Here is a 20,852-nt window from a genome sequence, read left to right as displayed (position 1 = left end):
TAACTTTCATAATTTAATTGGCTCTTAAATGGTTTCCCCAGGGGGAAAAACAAATGTTTTGTGTTCTTTAAGAAACTGGTATATATAAATGAACGGCTGTGTGCTCAGTTAAACTTGAGGAAACCTAATGAAGTTTTGGTGTATTTTTCCTAAAATGCAATACAGGTATGCACTTAATCACTTTATATAGTGAAGGGATGGAATGGTAGATATAGATGCAATCTTTTGTCTAAATGAACAGTTAGTTGTAGGGCATTCTAAATGGGATAGGAAAAAAAAAAAAAGACATGGACAATTTTCCAAGGGAAAAGAACCAAAGTTAAGAAAAATATTGAACATCTGCTCTTAAAACGGAGAAGTGTCATACAACACAAAAATGAGAGCTAGAGATTAGAAAAGCACTCATTCCCTCATGAGAGGGAATCTAGACCAGTTAGAACTGAGGCAGCTGTAAAACAAAATGAACACAAAGCAATGATCTGACCTCATAAAGGAAATGACTAACCACAATGAAACTTTACACAAGAGAAAAAAAAAAATTCACATGTCTACATGTTTGCAACAATATATTAATGCACAAAATATCAAAAATATAAAGTCTGGATTTTTCCCCTTCGGTTTATAATCAACTCTCACACCTCTGTTGAATACATTTACTTTGCTAAGCCTGCCCTACTGAGCAGTACACACTACACAAGTATATATGTACTAGTGGGCACCATGAGAATTACTAGTTCTCAAATCTCATGACTTGCCTTTTTACCCATACTTATATACATTTTCATTTCCATTTTAAGACACTTAAGACCTTTCTAGTGGTACATTTTAATCAACATATTACATCAAAAAGAATCCTGATCTTTAAAATGAATCACTTTAGTACTATAGCATGATGGGTTTGATTTGAATGGTTGAAACATAACGTGGTAAAGACACTGTACTGTTTAAACTAATTCACAGCTGTAAGAAAATGTCTGATTTTCAAAATATAATGACAGAGAAGTTGTGAGCAGTAAAATATTAGAAAACAGTAAATGAATAAATAAGAATAAGGTGATTTTTTTTTTTTATCAGTGGCCATTCATTATTTTGCCTTTAGGAACCTGGAAGAAATTGTCTTCTTTGAATTTTAAATGTTCTGGTAAATCTAGTCGTTTCTTAGCTTCCTCAATATCAGCTTGAATTGCTGAAATAAGGGACTCTGCAGAGAAAACAGAACAGGGAAACGATGAAAAACTGCTGCTACACTCTTACTACCCCTTTGCTCAGACTCCTAAAAACCCGCAGGCTGGCAGTGTCTTTAGCACAGAGCAGCTACACAGTAAATGTTTGTTTCATCCCTTCTTCCAGACTTAAGTAAAAGTCAATGGTCTACAAAAGACGTACCTGATCTTCTTGCAATTTCTTAGAGAAGGGCATTAGCACGAAGCTATGTCACAAATACCAAATGGAACAAATACTCATAATCAAGCCTCTTCGGTATCCACATTTATCAAATTCTACAGTAGAACTGAAACAGCCACACTATACTAACATACTTGATACCACTTGCTTCAAGTACCGATTTAGTTTCTTACACGTCAAGCACTGCAAAGCAACGATTACTCCTCTCAGTATTCATTCTCACTTATTCCTTAAAATATGAGAAGGAAAAAGATTTCACTAACTTCACACTGTTGGGAGAGAAGCAGCCAGCCTGGTGGGTTTGAATCTAGGCCCCACCACATACTGATGTGACCCTACGCAAATTACTTAACCCCTCCCCTCTCTGCCAATTTCCTCACCTGTGAAAGGGGCAAAAGAATTCCTCATATGTTTTGGTGGAAGTGAAACATGTAAGGCACAGAATAAATGCTCGAATGTTCTCTCTCCTGCCATGCTGTTACTGGGCGAAGCAGCAGAAATAGCTGCAGTAATACTTCAGAAGACCTAAGCACAACTTACCTAAAGAATCAAAGTTCTTTTCCGGTCTTAGGTAGCCAACAATGGCCACATTGAGGATCTCCCCATAAAAGTCCTCTTTGAAGGTATGCATGATATGAGTTTCCTAGAATTAAGAAACGTGAAAAAGATTACCATGAAATTACAGAGTATCTGAAATTTGAAATATATCTCCACATTTATGGTGGGCATAACTTAAATGTAACAATCAACCCTTAATAAATTTTATTTTTATTTTATTTTATTTATTTATTTATTTAGTGCAAAAAGGTGATTTTATTAAAGCATGGGGACAGGACTCCTGGGCAGAAAGAGCTGCTGCAACCCTTAATAAAATTTTAAAGACAGGTTAAAATCTAAGTGCAGTTTTTTCCCAAATTCTTTCATCAGTTCTGTTCCTGCCCCTGACCTTACATATAAACATTATAACTAAGTAAGGCAGATGTTATACCACAAATCTGGTATGATTTGCTGTTTGTATACTAAAAAAACAAAAAAAACAAAAACAAAAGTTGGGGGGGCACCTGGGTGGCTGAGTTGGTTAAGCATCTGCCTTCAGCTCAGGTCATGATCTTGGGCTCCTGGGATGGAGCCTCATGTTGGGCTCTCTGCTCAGCATGGAGTCTGCTTCTTCCTTTCAATCTCCCTCTGTGCTCCTTCTCTCTCAAATCAAATCTTTAAAAAAAAAAAAAACACAAACTAACATGCAGGGGTGCCTAGTTGGCTCAGTTGGTGGAGCACACAACTTGATTTCAGGGTTTGAGTTTGAGCCCCACATTGGGTGCACCCACACTGGCAGAGATTGCTTTTATTTTTAAATAAAATCCTTAAAAAAACTAACATGCAAAGTGATTAAGTCTTATCAAGGCAAAAAAACCCATAAAAAGCAAAAACAAACACCCATGTCGAGACACTGCCAAGTAAGGAGCAAAGTGTTAAGAGATGTTACTATTAAAAGAACCATTTCTAAGGTTAATCAGGATCCATATGTCTGTGACACACACCATGTTACGGAAACGTGTGAGGGTTAGGCAGAGCTGAAGATGGACATGCAGGCAGAAGAGCCAATGTAGGATCCTGATCAAGGAATGATGTTGACAAATGGGTACAGGACAGGTTGAAGCAAAACGGTGGAGGAGGTAGATGATAATCTGCAATCCAAATTCTAGAGACTGGGCTAGGGTGGATGCAGAGAACTTTAAACCATCTAGAAACGTGAAACTTAAGAGACAAAGGCATATTTTGTGCAGGACTTTAGAAAATCTAATACATGAAGTGATACTTAAAACAGAAACATCAACACTGATCCTTACAAAACATCACCAAGAAAAATGGTAAAGATGTCTACTCTTCCTAAATTCACCTACATATTTCATGCCACCCCTGTCAAAATCCTAGTTTTTTTTTGCTTTTTTAATGATGGAAAGTATCAAGTGATTCCAAAATTTGTAAGGAAATGTGGAAGGTTGAAATTATCCCTCCAAAATCTTGAAAACAGAAGTAGAGGACTTACACAGTTAGATAGCAAGACCTATTATAAAAGCTATAGAAATAAAGACAATGTGGTAATGACCCAAAGACAGACTAGGAAACCAAGTCTGTATGAGTACATTTTAGACTCACACATATAAAGTCACAGGGTTTATGATCAAGGTGACAGTGCAGCACGGTCATGAAAAAAATGGTATTTCAATAAATGGGCAGACTCAATATCCATATGGGAAAAAATTAATTTTGACCCTTACTTTGCCCCATACTCAAAAACCAATTTGATGAGAAAAGTTTAAGCCAAGTTCTTAGAAGAAAACGAAGAAGAGTATCGGAATGACCTAGAGTAGGCAAGGTTTCCTTAGATGGGCTATTAAAAGGCACTAACCATTAAGAGAAATGATGAATTAGATTATATTAGCATTAAGAACCTCTGTTCTTCAAAGACACCACACCATTACAACAAACAAACAAAAAAAAACCAATAGAGAAGGCAACAATATTTGCAATACATACGACAACAAAGCAATCAGATCTCGGACATAATAAGAACTTTTAAAGTTAATTAAAAGAACCAATCCATTTTTTTTTTTAAAGGGGAAAAGACTGAAACAGGCACATCATAGATGTCCGATATTGGCAACCAAAGAAAAAAATAAAACCTGAAAAGTATGAACCTCCTACCAATAGAAAACTGAGTTTCTTCTAATTCTGGCAGGACTTGGGCTTGCTACAGTCATAGTCCTGTTACCTGAAATTTGTCATAGAATAGCTTTCCCTCTCCTTTTCATTTCCTCCCCATCTACAGAAAATGATTTTGTATTCTCTCAGTAGTTCTTTTCCTTATCTATTCCAAATAATTCCCACATCCTTAATACTCAAAAGCAAGAAATCCTGAACACAATGTTAAGCAATTCTGGGCCATTTCTACAGTTTGTACCAGAACTTAGCCCTACGGTTTTCCAACTGTGACACGCTTCTGCAAACTCTTCAAGGACTAAATTTAGATCTACTCTGTTTTTCCACACACTTAACCTGATCAAGATCCAGCCCTATCTAGCATATTAAGCTCTTAAGTGGCATGGGTACTGCGAAAAGAACAGAAGGGTACACCTTGCAAGTAGTTTAAGAGGGGGGAAAAAAAAAGCATCACCTTGCAATTTTATTAGACAGCACCATCTATGGAGTAAGCAGTTCTATCTCAGCAGCGTGAGCAAGTAATTAAAGGGTGAAGGAACCATATTAACTGTAGCAAGCGCAACTTCATCTCTCAAACATGCTCTTAAGTAATTCGTTTGTTTTTTTAAGGGGGAATGTAGAAGAGGGAAATAGAGAATCTGAAGCAGACTCCTTGCCCAGCACAGAGCTGACAAGGTACTCCATCTCACCATGTTGACATCATGACCTGAGACGAAATCAAGAGTTGGACGTTCAACCCACTGAGCTACCAGGTGCCCCTGGTATACATGGACAGCTATGAAAATTAATATTGCAATTATGGCTTGAAACTCCACTTTTTATTTTCTATGTGATTTAAAAAATAAATGCATAAAACATATTACTGTTTTTATTGGGCACACAACGTATATGGATGTAATTTGTGAGTTTTTATGTACTATTAAACTGTCATAAATCCAAAATAGATTTTATAACTGTAGAAAATCACATGCACTCCTCGCGGTAACCACAAGCACACATACACAAATTCTATAGAAAAGACACAAAAGGAAATAAAGGAATCAAAATGTGTCACTACAAAAAAAAAATTAAACAAAAGGTAGTAATGGAAGAAATAACAGACAAAAAAGCTGTAAGGCCTATAGAAAACAGCAAAATGGGAGAAGTCCCTCCTTATTGGTCATTAGCTTAAATGTAAATAGACTGAACTTTCCAATGAAAAGGCAGAGATTAACAGAATGATCAGAAAGCACAATCCAATTATACTTCCCCTTTGACAAGGGACTCACTTTATTTTGTAAGAGATTCACTTTGAAAGTCAAAGGATGAAGAGTTAATCCAAACAGTAACTCAACACTTCACTGGAAAATCCTTCAAGAAAACTGCCAAAAATTCTAGTAATTTGGACTATGTTGAGTACCACTGAGGATTTCTATGTGCATCTAAAACCGAGCATTACGTTAAATTACTACCCCGTTTCCAGAGACAGTCCTAAATATAATGCTTACCATAGACTTTTTTGTATTCTTGTAGTATGGGTTCCATCCTATGCTCACCACCATCTTATGAACGTCTCCACTTCCAACACTGGCCCAGCCATAATAAATGCCAGTGGATACATCGGCTGGAAGATTATCAACTACTTGTTCCGGAAAGTTAGCTAAATAACAGAAATAAATATTCTGAGTGTTAACAGTTTCATAGCAAATATTTATAAAAATTGCACGAAGGCTAACCTACATCATTCGGCTCATAAGTTTCCTGGAATCCTGCCTATGACTACGAATCCCACCGTTCTATAGTCTGGCATGGGCTTTTTTCCTCCTCTTCATGTGGCAAGGTTAAGAACAATTAAATGTATACAACTCTCCAAAAACCAAAAACACCGACATACACACTCTTGAAGTAGATGAAAACAGGTGCATGAACAGCTGTGTGTTGTGTTTATTCCCCCCACCCCTACCCAGACCTGGTCTTTCTTAAGGAGGTTCAGAAGCTCTTCAAACGATTCTTATTTTCAAAATAAACATGGCTAGGTCCCAAACTCAAAGACCAGGGACAACCCTGGTATGTATTTTTAAGAATGAATTACTCACACAGTCAGGTCCTGACTACTGAAACCGATGTAGACAGACCAAAAAAAGATACCTGATTCTCATCCAGTTGCTAACCAGACATACAAAGAGAACAAAAAAATTGGAGATTTAAAAACCAATCTGGTTCAACATTACGTTTCCTAATGGGGATGACGCGTGCCATGCCTGGCAGCTCTAGCTTGGTTGGATAAAGAGGCGGGAAAGGGGGATCCCGAAACTCAGCTCGGCTTTCTGCCCTCACCCCCGCTGCAGCCCGACCCCCGGTAACCCCCGAGCGTGGGTAAGGACGGCTTCCTCAATCTGACCAAAGGTCCTCCGGCTCAACGAAGCAAGAACCGAGCGAAGGGAAGGGCGTCACCTCTGCCGGCAGCCCCAAGTCCCGCGTCTGACGTCCCACTGGACCCAAGCCCGGGAGCCGAGGCGGGGAGAGGGGGCCCCGCGACCTCCGGCGCTCACCTGTGGGGATGCCCAGCTGCTTGGAGCCGCGGCCGAAGCCCCGCACCACCTGGCCGCGGCAGAAATACGGCAGGTGCCTCATGACTCCGTCCGCTTGGGGCTCGGGCTGCGACCCGGTCTGCAGGTCCGGCGAAGCCGCCGTCGAAGCGGTGCCCGGAAACCCCGGACCGGACGGGGAACTCGAGCAGGAGCTGGGCTGATGCCCGAATACCCGCGCGGGCGGCCCGGAGGGCAGGCGCTCAACCGGCCAGCAGGCGCCCGACGACACGCCTCACCGCACTGAACCAACACAGAACGCCTAGCGACTAAAACCCTGCGTCCGCCCCGGAACCCGGCGACGGCGAATATAAATGCGGACGTGGGTGGGAGCGCCGTGGGTCAGCGCGGAAGGGCTTGAGCCCGCCCAGCGCCGCAGGCCTGCGCACACTTCCTCTGCCAGAGACCTCGGAGCCCGCTCGGCTTCCGTAGCCCCGCCCCTGCGTGGCCCCGCCCCCAGCCGTGGTCCCGGAAGCGCCGCTCCTGGGCTTCTCTGGGGGCTCCGGGCGCTGGAAGCGGTGGCCGGAGTTCGTCTTTCATCTTGTTGGCTGTGCAAATACCGTTCTCGGACCATCCCGAGAGTTTCTTTCCCCCTCCTCCTTTTTGTGACGATCCTGACGTCACAGACGTTCTTCAGCTTCTTGGCAACCGCGAGCTCGATGGTCATTCGTCATCCATTCGTTCTTTACACGTTTATCAAAGTTCCAAAATTCCAGCTCCAGATCAGCGCTTCGTGGAGGGTTTAACTGTCTGCGGGAAACGGCCCTCGTCTGCCCCAGCGCGCCTGACCGCGGTCTGAAGTTCTGCCGGAATGCGAGCGCCGAGGAAGCAGGCTCCTGTGTACCGCGGCAACCCCGGCGACTGGCGCGAGGTTGCAGTAACGCAGTTTTCTCTCCGGAGGGGCGCAGCCGCCTGCCTAACCCTCCCTCTGGGAATTCCGCAAACCCGACAAAAGGCGTCCTCTGTACCGCGGGGCCAGTCTGTGGGCCTCCTAACCCTCGATGCTGTAAACATCACGTAGGGAAGCAGCTCAGGGGAAATTTCAAGAAAATCACAAGGGTCGGTCACAAGGTGCACCCTCGCGTTCTTGAGAAGAAAGTTGTCATTGTTCTCTTCGCTTTTCTCTGTGAATCTGTGTGAAATCCTGTCCAGACTTTGCCGTCCCTTGTACCTTACATGTATGTACCTATGACAGTGCTTACCCAATGTTAAAATTACATCCTGTCTGTCCTGCTACCAAAGGGGTCATTGTTGGCAAGACCGTCATATGTCCCTAAGACGAGTGTAGCGCGTGGTTCATAGCAGACACTCCGTGTATTTGCAGAAAGAACGAATGAAGAGCCCAGAGTGTGCCAAACACAGTGCAAGGTGCTGGGGAAGCAAAGGGGGACCGAGACAAGTTCTTGGCCCTCGGGGACTCAGTTTAGTGAGAGAGACTGACTGGTCAGCCTGACTCCAGTGCTCTGCTGTCAGTATTCCCAACAGAAGGCCCGACAAAGTGCTTGGAAGGCAGCAGCCCAGCGAGCAGACCTCGCAGAAAAGGCTCGTTGTATGGTTAATAGTTAGGAGCACAGGTGGTTGAGCTAGATAAGCCAGGGTTTGAAGACAAGCCTTGCCTCATTTAATTGCTGGGTGACCTTGGGCGAAGCACACTGTCTGAATCTCAGAGTCCGTATCAACTAAATGGGAATATTAATAATTTTGTGGGATTTAAGTGAGCCAGTGGATGTACAGCACTTAACAAATTGCCTGGCCTGTTGTAAAAATTATCATCATCATGGATGTCTTCAGTGATACAGCAAATGGAAAGGCCTGGAAGGTAAGAGCCTGATAAAGCAGACCTCTACACCCCAGAGTTCCAAGGAGGTATGGGAATGAAATGAAATAAGATAATTAAATGAGTCATGAGAAATAAATGAGGAGGGGTTGTTTTAAGAATGAAATGAGATAATGCTAGGTAATTTACATACTATCTTATACAATCCTCACATTAGTTTTGGAGGAAAGAATTAACCCCAATTTATAAAGAGTGAAAAGGGAATTTTGGAGAATTCCTAAGATGGAGCATTTAGGCCCCCATTTTTTTTTTTTTAATGCTGTTGTCTTTTCAGTGACTGTGCTCAATTACTGTGTAATCAGCAGAAGCTATGGAAGGGAGCAGCCTGATCCTTTTCCACTCCTGCTCGATAACCCTCGGTGACTCCCCCATCACTTTAAAAATAGCCTCTCAAGGGTTCTCTTCCATCTACCATTGAGTTTTATCCCTAAAGTACTTTACTACTTAAATCAGACCTCTGTGTAGAGGCTGCTTTTAGGCAAATAGGCATAGAAGGGGCCCACCGCAAGCACCTGGCTGGATACAGGCAGGTCCATGGGGAAACCTCAAAATACCCACAGGCCCTAACTGACCAATGGACTACTTACTTACAACCAGGCACAGTTACCAAAAAAGGGGAAATTCCTATGTCATCCTACCTCCTCACCTTCCCCCTTTAAATGCAGCCCCGTACCCATGGCCTCCTTGCAAACAGCCTCTCCTGTGTGGTCCTACTCACCACTCTCCTGTGGTGGGTTCACGGTCCTCACCACTGGCTTCCACCCAGTGGATCACTGCCCCACATTTGGGGCCCTGTCTAATCAGGAGAAACATCATGTTTTGACAGCACACCCTGCACTCCACCTCACTAGTCAAAGAACAGGCTTGCAACAATTCAGGTGATTGTTCTGTAGCCTGTAGGGTACAGCCTTCTTCCCAGTCATTTGACTGCAAAAAGACACTACCCAGCATTCATAGTTCCCATTGTATACATAAATCTACAATTGAAAGGGGGTGTGTGTGTGTGTGTGTGTGTCTCGAACTTAGTGCTTTTAACTAAGTATTCAAAATATGTCTTCTATTTCTGTGTCTGAGCTGTTCTAACAGTATCCTTTCTGCTCCTGAGCCAAGAGCCTGCTTCTCTGGTGTTGAGTTGTCTCTCTGCAGGAAGAAAGACCACAGGTAGTAATTGGGAATGAGTAGAACCGAGAAGGCATGAAGGGAAGAGAGACAAGGCCCACTCTATGGAAACAATAATGAAATGAGTCTAAAGAACTCTTAAAATTTGGCAGTAAGTAAACAAACAACTCAATTAAAATGTGGTCAAAAGATCTGAACAGACACCTCACCAAAGAAGATATCAAGATGACTGATAAGGGTATGAAGTTGTTCCACATCGTGTGTCATCAGGGAATTACAAATTAAAACAATAAGATACTGGGGCGCCTGGCTGGCTCAGTTAGAAGAGCATGTGACTCGTGATCTTGGGGTTGTGATTTTGAGCTCCATGTTAGGGTGTAGAGATCACTTAAATAAATAAAACTTAAAAAACACAAAATAATAAGATACCACCACACATGTATAAGAATAGTCCAAATCCAGAACACTGACAATGCCAAGTGCTAGCAAGGATGTGGAGGAGCAACAGGAACTCTCATTCATGCAGGCGGGAATGCAAAACAATGCATTTTGGAAGACAGCTAGCGGTTTCTTACAAAACCACCATATGAGCCAGGAGTCATGCTCCTCGGTATTTATTCAACGGAGTTAGAAAAGTATGTTCACACAAAAATCCGCTCCAGCTTGCCAAAACTTGGAAGCAACAAAGATGTCCTCTGGTAGGTAAATGCATAAATAACTTGTGGTATATCCATATAACGTGATGTTACTCAGCAATAAAAAGAAAGGATCAAGCCATGAAAACACATGGAAGAAATTGAAAGGCATATTATACCAAGTGAAACAAGCCAACCTTGAAAGCCTATGTATGAAATGATTCCAATTATATGTCATTCTGGTGGGGCTAAACTTTGGAGATGATAAAAAGAGCAGTGGTTGCCAGGGGTTAGGAGGAAGAGACCAAGAAGTAGAACCACAGAGGATTCTTAGGGCAGTGAAACTCTTTGGTGCTGTTGATGACGATGATGGCTATGTGACATCATGTATGTGTCAAAAAGCATATAATGCTACAGCATGAAGAGTGAGCCCTAAGGTAAATTATGAACTTCAGTTAATGATGATTTATCAGTATTGGCTTATCAGTGATAACAAAGGCCCCACAATAATGCAAGATGTAAATAATAGAGGAACCTGGGGGACAAGGAGGAGGTGGAGAAAGGGCCACATGGGGGAAATCTTTCTGCTTTCCATTCATTTTTTTGGAACCCTGAAACTGCTCTAAAAAAATAAAGTCTATGTTTAAGAAATGCATCTAAAAGGGACTGACCTTTAAGTCTGACATCAGAGGTCACAGCCTCCATATCTAAGCACTCACCAAGTGTCCCATGACCCATCTTTCTCCCTCGCACCTGCTGAATCCAGGTCACCGCCTCTCACCTACCCACTAGACGCAGCCTCTTTTCCATTCTCCCAGCCTTAGATTTGACCCCATAGAACCCCAATCAGTTACCTGAGGTGCAGTGACATTTCTCACATGCCATTCTGATCAAGCCATGCCAGTGGCCTTCCATGCTTCTCATTGCCCTAGGGTAAAGTCTAAACAAAACCATTATCCCTCCCTCCCCTGCTTCTGCCTTCATGCCTCTCCTGAACTTTTGCAGGCCCTCTGACACACTGCTAGGCCTTTGCACAAACGGGCTTCCTAGCATGAACCAATGCTACAGTGGACCGGAGAGGTGGGAGAGCCCCCACGAATCAGGCGAGCTAGAACGTGCTTTCCAGAGATAAGCCTTGAGCTGGACCCTCAAGATAGCTGTGAAGTGGCTAAACAGGGAGGAGGAAGGAATGGTGTCAAGCTGGAGCAAGCTGCCTTAGTCTCCTTCCTGAGGCAGGAATGTGCACTGTGCACACCAGGGTAGGAAGATTCTACACGACGTGACAGAGATCTGGAGTAGGTAAAAGGGGACCCCGGCTTTACCACTTCTTTAGGCACCTCAATTCACCTCTATGTACCCCAGTTCCGGACTGTAAGATGGGACTACTAACACTGGCCACCTCATAGAGCACTGGAAAGACTTCAGAGTTAATATGTGAAAAGCCACTAAAGTGTCTCATGCATAGTAAGGCTTTGGTATTAGCTATGCTATTAAGATCACCTGTTGGGTATTAAGGAGGTGCATAACAATGAATTCTGGAACACTGAAAAGAAATTTAAAAAATAAATACAAATTTAAAAAATAAAAAATAATTTTTAAAAAGCACCTGTTGGTCTGTCGTAGAGAATTTATTATAAACAGACCACAGTACAAATGAGCTGGTTGAGGCGTACAGTGTCTTCAGAATTCCCCCCGTGAAAACAGACATGTAAAATCTCACACGGAATCCTTATATGAAAAAGAAGCAAAAGTAGTATTTTATTGCCTCAAATGTATTTTGGAGTTTGAACTTGGAAAATTTCCTTTATAGGGTATAAATTTCCTCCATGAGGGCATACGACCATGCTGACAGCCTCAAATACATTCAACTCGGGATCATATCCCTGTATATGCTTTTATAACATGACCAATGCAATATTATTTTAATATTATCTTAATATATAATATTACTATTTTAATAATATTGTGGAAATGAGATTGATAAAATATTTACATGGAAATTTGGAACAAATATTCTGAAACCTCTAGAAGCACACAGTTTGCAAATTACCAATCTGGCCTACCATTTGGCAGAAAGGGAAACTGAGACCATGTAAGCCTGGGACTTGATAAACCCCAAAGAATGAAAGAATCTATGAAATACCAGGAAGCCATCCTGTCCAGAATTCAGCCTTCAACAGTGGACCTAAGATCACCCTTTCTGTGAGAGTTAACTCATCTCCTGGTCTCCTAGACTCATCTATCCCATAACAACCCATAACGAAATGTTTGTTTAGGTGAATAAATACAACCCTCTAGGAACCTGGGTGGCTCAGTTGATTGAGCATCCTTCTCTTGGTTTTGGCTCAGGTCAGGATCTCAGGGCTGTGAGACTGAGCCCTGCCCCTCCCCTTTTTAGGCTCCATGTTCAGCTGGGAGTCTGCTTAAGATTCTCTCCCACTGTCCCTTCCCCTGCTCTCACATGCATGCGCGTGCTCTCTAAAATAAAATAAAATAAAGTAAAGTAAAATAAAACACACCTTGCAGTAGAAATGGACAATTATCAATAGTACTAACAAATAAATTTTATATGTTTTTGGACCATAAACATAATTTTATCTTCTAGCCAAATAGGACATGAATATTTCTAGAAGGTCAGACCCTAATTTCAGGCCAGGCCTGGAGGCCAAGAACTGACCTGAAAAATCAGGTTTAGAAAAATTCACTCCTTCACTCACCGTGCTGCTTCAATAGTGTACACTCCAAATAGAGACTGGGATGATTACTCATGTTTTTTTCATACAGTCCACTCAGATTTGAGTATCCACTGCTCTTTATGATTTTCCTGTACTTTTTCTTAGTGAATAATTATTCCCTCTGTAATTGGGACAAATACTGTTTTAAATTCTCCCCGTGAGGAAAAACAAAACAAAACAAAAACAAAACAAAACCCAAACCAAGAACTAGAACAGTTCCATTCCTCGTGCACCCACAAGGGGGCAGGCTACCACCTTGCTTCTCCCTTGGTAAACGTTTGCCATGAAAAATGCAAACAAAAATTCAAGTTAAGGAACTGCACTATACACCGGAGAATTCTATATGCTCTAGAAGAGTTTGGCTTACTCACTGCTTCATGCACTTGGACTTGGCTCCTCAGTGACTCATGACCATGGCGATGTCTCCTCCATAACAGAAGTATTTGGTAACAGATTGTTTTAATTTGAAAAGTTATGATTTTTGAAGCTTCCTTTGAATCTATATTTCATTAAGAATTATGGGGTAGGGGCACCTGGGTGGCTCAGTGGGTTAAAGCCTCTGCCTTCGGCTCAGGTCATGATCTCAGGGTCCTGGGATCGAGCCCCGCATTGGGCTCTCTGCTCGCTGGGGAGCCAGCTTTTTCCTCTCTGCCTGCCTCTCCGCCTACTTGGGATCTCTCTTTGTCAAATAAATAAATAAAATCTTAAAAAAAAAAAAAAAGATGAAGTGGAAAAAAGAAGCCAGAATTATACAGTGAAAGAATTGAGACTTCTTTCCCATCAACAAAACATTTGAAATTATATATTTGGTGCGATAATGGTATAGAACCAGAAAATATGCCAGAAATTTCTAAGAAAAGGATAAGAAACACTTCTTATTCTTAGGGTCCTGGAATATTTTCACAATAATTAGTAAATACGTTTTAGGATCTGGATGGAAATTTCCACTTCTTTGAAACCCTCTCCTTGTAAGGCAGGATGTAGTCATCCAAAACATTAGCCAAACTTCAGCTGCGGTGCGACCTCCCGCTCGGTGTTCTCTTACCCTCATGAGACCTCTGCCACATGACGACCGCAGCAAAAGCACCCATGCTACTGAAAGGAATTACATATTTAATCATTTTGGTTTGTTTCTGCAATTACCGGTGTTTCCTTTTTCCGTTTTCACCATTGAGATATGCCATTTTTATTCTACCCAGAATACAAAATAACAGAGCTGCACTGAAAAATTCTCTAGGTTTGTTTTCGGTCTGGATTACAGCTGTATTTTGAAGAGGGGGAAAAAAGTGAGACATCCGGATGGTTCAAGCGGTTAAGCATCTGCTTTCTGCTCAGGTTGTGATCCCAGGGTCCAGGGATGCAGCTCCCTGCTCAGCGGGGAGCCTACTTCTCCCTCTGCTTGCCATTCCCCCTGCTTGTTCTCTCTCTGACTCTCTCTCTAACAAATAGCTAAATAAAAAAATTTTTTTAAATAACAGACTTTGTTTTGGGGGTGCTTGGTTGGCAGAGTCAGTTAAATATCTAGCTCTTGGTGTTGGCTCAGGTCATGATCTCAGGGTCGTGAGATCAAGGCCCATGTTGGGTTCCACGTACTTAGCCTTGCGAGTGCGTACTCTCTCTCTCTCAAATAAGTAAATCTTTTTAAAAAGAAAAAAAAAACTTTGTTTTTTAGAGCCACTTTAGGTTCAAAACGAGCAGAAAGTACAAAGAGTGTGGGGGCTACCCCCACACAATTTGCTCCACTATCAACTATCAACAACCCTCACCAGAATGGCCCATTTGTTACAATGGATGAACCCTCATCAACATCACTTCCCCATTGGCATTAGGGTTCATTCTGGATGTTGTACATTCTATGCATTTCTGACAAGTGTAAAATGATATATATCCATCACTGTCATATCATACAGGGTAACTTTCACTGACCTAAAAGTCCTCTCTGCTCTGTCTACTCATCTCTCTCTTCCTCCGACCCCCAGCAACCACTAATCATTTCGCCGTCTCCATACTGTTGCCATTTCCAGACGTCATATGCTGGAGTCATACAGGATGTAGCCTTTTCCTCTAAATTTGTTAAGATGTATTTTATGACCAGAATGTAGTTCTTGTTGGTGCACATTCCATGGGAGTTGGAGAAGTTGTACATTCTGCTCTTGTGGGTGGAAGGAGTCTGTAGACATCAGTGAACCTAGTTGATTCATGGTGCTATGGAGTCCAGCCATGCTCTTGCTGATTTTCCGCCTGCTGGATCTACCACTGATAGATGGTTGTTGAGGTCTCCAAGCATAATAGTAGATTCATTCATATCTCCTTAAAGTTTTATCTGTTTTTGTTTCATGTATTTTCATGCCTTTTTGTGAGGTACATGTGCATTAGGGATTATTATATCTTCTTGGATGACTGACCCCTTCATCATTATATAACACTTGTCTTTCTTCCTGATAATTTTCCTTGCTTTAGAGTCTGTTTTGTCTGGAATTAATTCAGCTACTTCCATTCTCATTTGCTTAATGTTAGCATGGTATTTATTTCTATATTCTTTTACTATTAACTGATACATGTCTCTATATTTAAAGTGGGTTTCTTCTAGACAAAATATAAGAAGTTGGTTTTTGACCACAATTTCACTTGTACATAAGCATATACATATATATGTACATATATATACATATATATGTATGTATGTATGTACATATGTATATATATGTACATATATATGTATATTTATATGTATATGTATATTTATAATCAAATAAATTGTTGCTATTATATTTGGAACAATTGTTGCTATTATATTTGGAACAATTATTTGTTTGATCAGTTAAGAATAAGAAAAATAAGAGGCAATTCACTGGCTCAGTTGGTAAAGCATGGGACTCATGATCTCTAGATTGTGAGTTTGAGCCCCACATTGAGTGTAGAGATGACTTAAAAATAAAATCTTAAAAAAAATAAAATAATAAGAAAAATCAAAGTTTTTACTTCTATTTTACTTTACTTTTTATTTTACTTTACGTACTTTACTTATTCTTCCTCTATTGGTGTTTTTTTCTTCCTTTTGACACTTCAAATATCTCACTCCACTCTATTCTAACTTGTGTGGTTTCTGAGGAAATGCTTTTTCTTTTTTATGCATATCCAAGTTTCTGGCATATATCATTTTCCTTCTCTTTAAAGAACTTCTTGTAATATTTCTTGCCAGGTAGATCGACTGACAACAAGTTTCTTCTGTGTCTGACAGTCTTCACTTCTCCTACACGTTTGAAGGATAATTTCATAGATTATAGAATTCTAGGTTGGTGGTTTTTCCCTTTTGACACTTTAAATATTTCACTCCATTTTCTTCTAACTTGTGTGGTTTCTGAGGAGTAGTCGGATGGAGCTCTCACCTTTGCTTCTCTAGAGGAAAGGCATTTTTTTCCTCAGGTTTCTTTTTTTAAAAAAATTGGTCTTTTTTGCAGTTTGAATATGATATGCTTAGGTATATTTCTCTTGACATTTACCTTGCCTGGTGTTCTCTGAGCTTCCTGTGGTTTGGTGTTTGACATTAATCCGAGGAACTCCCCAGTCATTATTGCTTCAAATATTTCTACCATTCCCCTCTTCTGCTCCGGTAACCCCATTCTGCATAGAATGGTTGCTCCATTGTTGCTGAATGTTATGTTTCAATTTTTTCCATCCTCTTTTCTCTTGGTTTTTCAGTTTTGGAAGTCTGTATAGACATATCTTCAAGCTCACACAGTCTTTCCTTGGCCCACCAAAGGCATTCATTTCTGCTCCAGATTTTTAATTTTTTTTAGCTCTAGAATTTCTTCTTCATTCTTTCTTAGAATTCCCATCTCTCTAATTACATTGCATACCTCTCCTTGCATGCTGTCTACTTTTTCATTAGCGCTCTTACATATTAATCTTAATTGAAGTTCATTTTCTGGAAATGCTAACACCCCTGCCATATCTGGGTCTGGTTCTAATATCTGCTCTACCTCTTCAAACCGACTCTTTTCACCTTTGGCATACCTTATAATTTTTTTGCTGAAAGTTAGACATGATACGCTGAGTAAAAGAAACTGCTGTAAATGGGCCTTTAGTAATGTGGTGGTAAGGTGCAGAGGGCAGAGAAGCATTCTGTGGTCCTAGGATTAGGTCCCTGCTGTTTTAGTGAGCCCCAAACTAAGGTTGTTTAGCAAGGTTTGTTACGTAGATGACTGCCCATTGCTAAGAGTTGTTAAGATTCCTCCTCTTCCCAGCACAGGAGAGAGAGAGACATCTTTACAAATGGGTTTTTGTTTTGTTTTGTTTTTTTGTTTTGTTTTGTTTTAGAAATACGTATTTCCTTTATGAAAGGAAACCTGTGTCCTGTTGGTTTATCTATCTATCTATCTATCTATTTATTTATTTTTAAGATTTTACTTATTTGAGAGAGAGAGAGAGAGAGAGCACAAGCAAGGGGAGAAGCAAACTCCTTGCTGAACGGAGAGCCCAACATGGGGCTCCATCCCAGGACCCTGGGATCATGACCTGAGCCAAAGGCTGACACTTCACCAGCTGAGCCACCCAGGTGCCCCTGTGTCCTGTTTTTAAAGCTTTCCCTGTATCTGCTGGCTCTCGATGGCCTTTAGCTCAAAATAATGCATGTGCCAGAGAGGCATATTTTTGGGGTGACATATTCTTTTATTATTATTCTTTTATTTTTAAGATTTTTTTTATTTATGTGACCGAGAGAGAGAGAAAGTGCACAAGTAGGCAGAGAAGCAGACAGAGGGAGAGGCGGAAGCAGACTCCCCGCCAAGCAGAGAGCCCGATGCGGGGCTCAATCCCAGGACCCCGGGATCACGACCTGAGCAGAAGGCAGAGGCTCAACCCACTGAGCCACTTAGGCACCCCTCTTTTATTATTATTCTTAACAATCTATGCATTTATGAGAGAGGGAGTGCGTGCATGGGCCAGTTGGGGGAGGGCCAGAGGGAGAAAGAGAATCCTATAGCAGACTCCGCACTGAGTTTGGAGCCCGATATGGGGCTCAATCCCAGGATCCCAAGATTATGATCCAAGCAGAAACCAAGAGTCAGCTGCCCAACCATCCGCACCACCCAGCACCCCTGGAGCAGCATATTCTGCTGCCCCTCACTGTGTAGACTTCTCAAAGGAAATTGCTGACACACAATTATACAACTCTAGGATCCCTGATCCAAATCAAGCTTAAAAATAGAATATGGAGAAGAGGGAGGATTTATGAAGTGGTTTATTTATTTCTTTATGAAGAGGGCTATTGTGGCTCTCTTGGAATCCACTGCTTTCAAAGGGATGAGCTGTTTGAAAGTTTGGGTAAGGCATGTGACTCAACAATCAAATTACCAGACTGAGAACGTGTCCTGTTAACGGCGTGTAGCTGAGCCTCACGCACCTGCTGAATGTTCATCCTCACACAGGAAAGTGAACTCTATAGAGCAAATTTTAGATGGGCCAGAGGAGGCACATAGAAAGTTTCAACCCACCCCCAGAGTCCTTTGTACCCAAAAGGTCAGATATATACAGAATGTTTAGATACATGCACAACTTCTTACACAAGAAACTGGTTGTATTGGAGGGGAAGTAAAATAAGAAGGCAAATAAGTTTTTCACAGTGCATATATTTCCTATCGAAGTCCATTTTTAAAACTTTGCTTAATTTTCAAAATAGGGTCCTAAAAATAAGCTGCCTGAAGAATATATGTAAATATGTACTAAATCATATGTACTAAATCAAAGTAAATGTTCTTGAATATAAAATTGTATGCATTGTTATGGAATCTTGTGTGAGTCTGCAAAATTGTTTGCTGCTTATGTTACCAGCCAGTATCACAAGGTAAGTTGTTATCAGGTGTTAAAAAACAAAATTCAGCTGAGTAACTTTAAAAGGTCTTACTGGCTTTATTCAATAATCCATGAATCAGGCAGCATCCAGTCTAGCAGAAGGAAAGCATCTCTGAGGAGCTGAACAAAATGCAAGAATTCTATAAGCAGGTTAGAGCGGGAACAAGGAAGTTACACTGGGCAAAAAAGCAAGCTGGTTATTACAAAATCACTTTCCTTTAGGGAATGGCCAGGGTCTCTTAGGCAGATGACCTAATTAGTGCTGAGCAGGCAATTCCTGAGTAGCTGGTCTAAGAGAGAGAACCAAAACCATAAGTAAGGCTCTTCTGAGAGAACCAAAACCATAAGTAAGTTAAGTCTTGTTTTGGTGACAAGGGGCTTAGCATAAGTGACTCCATTCTGTCTTGTCTTTAACATGGGTAAACAGCAAAGTAAGGTAGATTTCTTTCTGAATGAAATTGGAATACTTAATATTATAGCAAAACTGTTTTATAAATCAGTGTACCAATTTTAATGTTTCTCTTTTATAGTTAGAAAAGCTCTGACTTGAAATATACAGTTAACAAATTCATAACATTAATATGAATGAGTTGCTTAGTTAAGAACTCGGTCCTTTTTATCTCATTTGGTTTTCATATACACCAGACTGTTCTGATTCCTCTAGCAATATTCATAATATAATTCATCAGCACCAAAATATAAACTTTAATATATAGGTTACTTAAATTAACTTCCTTACATTAGCAGGATGAATAAGAGATTTATGTTAACTCTGTTATCTTAAATTGTAGCATGATATCAAAAGATTCGTTTGATGTAAAATTTACCTGCATTCTAAAAAGTTTACTTGACTGCTCTAAATTTCTCAGGAAATTTCATTAAAAATGTGAAAAGATGGGGCATCTGGGTGGCTCAGTGGGTTAAACCCTCTGCCTTCAGCTCAGGTCCTGATCCCAGGGTCCTGGGATGGAGCCCGCATCGGGCTCTCTACTCAGCAGGGAGCCTGCTTCCTCCTCTCTCTCTCTGCCTACTTGTGATCTCTGTCAAATAAATTTAAAAAAAAGTGAAAAGAAAGTGGTCAAATTTCACTCATAACCTTGGGGCTTTGCTTACAAGATTGAGCATTATTTAATGAAATGGAAACACGTCTTCATTTTGTAAATAGTAGAAGAGTTAATGAGTAAGGTACATAGATACCAAGAATAATATTGTGTTAAAGTATTTCTCTCCACCCTCTTCAAAACAAAGAAACAAAACAACACAAAAGCCCTTGGGATTTTCTGTGTGTCCTTCCATTGTGAGTTCCTCATCTCTGCCCTGAAATCACTGTTGTTCAGTGTTTTGAGTTCCACTCCCATGTTGCTCTCCTGCATCCTGGCAATAAGAGGGGATTTAAGCCATCACAGCCACCTCATATTTAACTAAAACAAGGCTTGCAGGACTACCCTTCTGTTTGTTTACATCGTAATGTAGACACTATTAAGACTTTTTAGTTTTGAGAATGAGAATGCTTCTTTTGGGACGCCTGGGTGGCTCAGTTGGTTAAGCAGCTGCCTTCGGCTCAGGTCATGATCCCAGCGTCCTGGGATGGAGTCCCACATCAGGCTCCTTGCTCGGTGGGGAGCCTGCTTCTCCCTCTGCCTCTGCCTGCCATTCTGTCTGCCTGTGCTCACTCTCTCCCCTCTCTCTCCCTGATAAATAAATAAAATCTTAAAAAAAAAAAAAAAGAGAATGCTTCTTTTGTGATACTTAGCAATTAAGAAGGCATGAACCACAACTGTGCAAGCCTGACAATTCACAGAGCTGTACCCTGAAACAAATAATACATTATATGTTAATTACAAAAAAAAAGGGGGGGGGAGAAGGTATGAACCACATGTGATCACGAGTCTGTCCTTTACTTGCCTTAAGTCTAAACAACGAGGTAAGAAATTATTTTCTTTGGCATCATTTATAGTTAGCTATTGTTTTTTAATTT

The 20,852-nt window shown here is 41.0% G+C and overlaps 1 protein-coding gene across 1 annotated transcript; it reads right to left on the bottom strand.

Annotated features, from left to right (window-relative positions):
• Positions 1-535: 535 nt before the first annotated feature.
• On the bottom strand, positions 536-7,071 carry RFK (riboflavin kinase). Its single transcript, XM_059141724.1, has 4 exons — positions 6,660-7,071; positions 5,616-5,767; positions 1,945-2,047; positions 536-1,201 (listed from the first exon to the last, which is right to left on the bottom strand). Exons 1-4 carry the CDS (start codon positions 6,739-6,741, stop codon positions 1,071-1,073), a joined length of 468 nt encoding a protein of 155 aa, XP_058997707.1. The 5' UTR covers positions 6,742-7,071; the 3' UTR covers positions 536-1,070.
• Positions 7,072-20,852: the final 13,781 nt, after the last annotated feature.

This window comes from Mustela lutreola, chromosome 12 (assembly GCF_030435805.1).
Source record: "Mustela lutreola isolate mMusLut2 chromosome 12, mMusLut2.pri, whole genome shotgun sequence".
Taxonomy (NCBI): Eukaryota; Metazoa; Chordata; class Mammalia; order Carnivora; family Mustelidae; genus Mustela; species Mustela lutreola.
The sequence above is the reverse complement of the archived record's forward strand: the minus strand, read 5'-3'. Positions and strand labels throughout refer to the sequence as shown.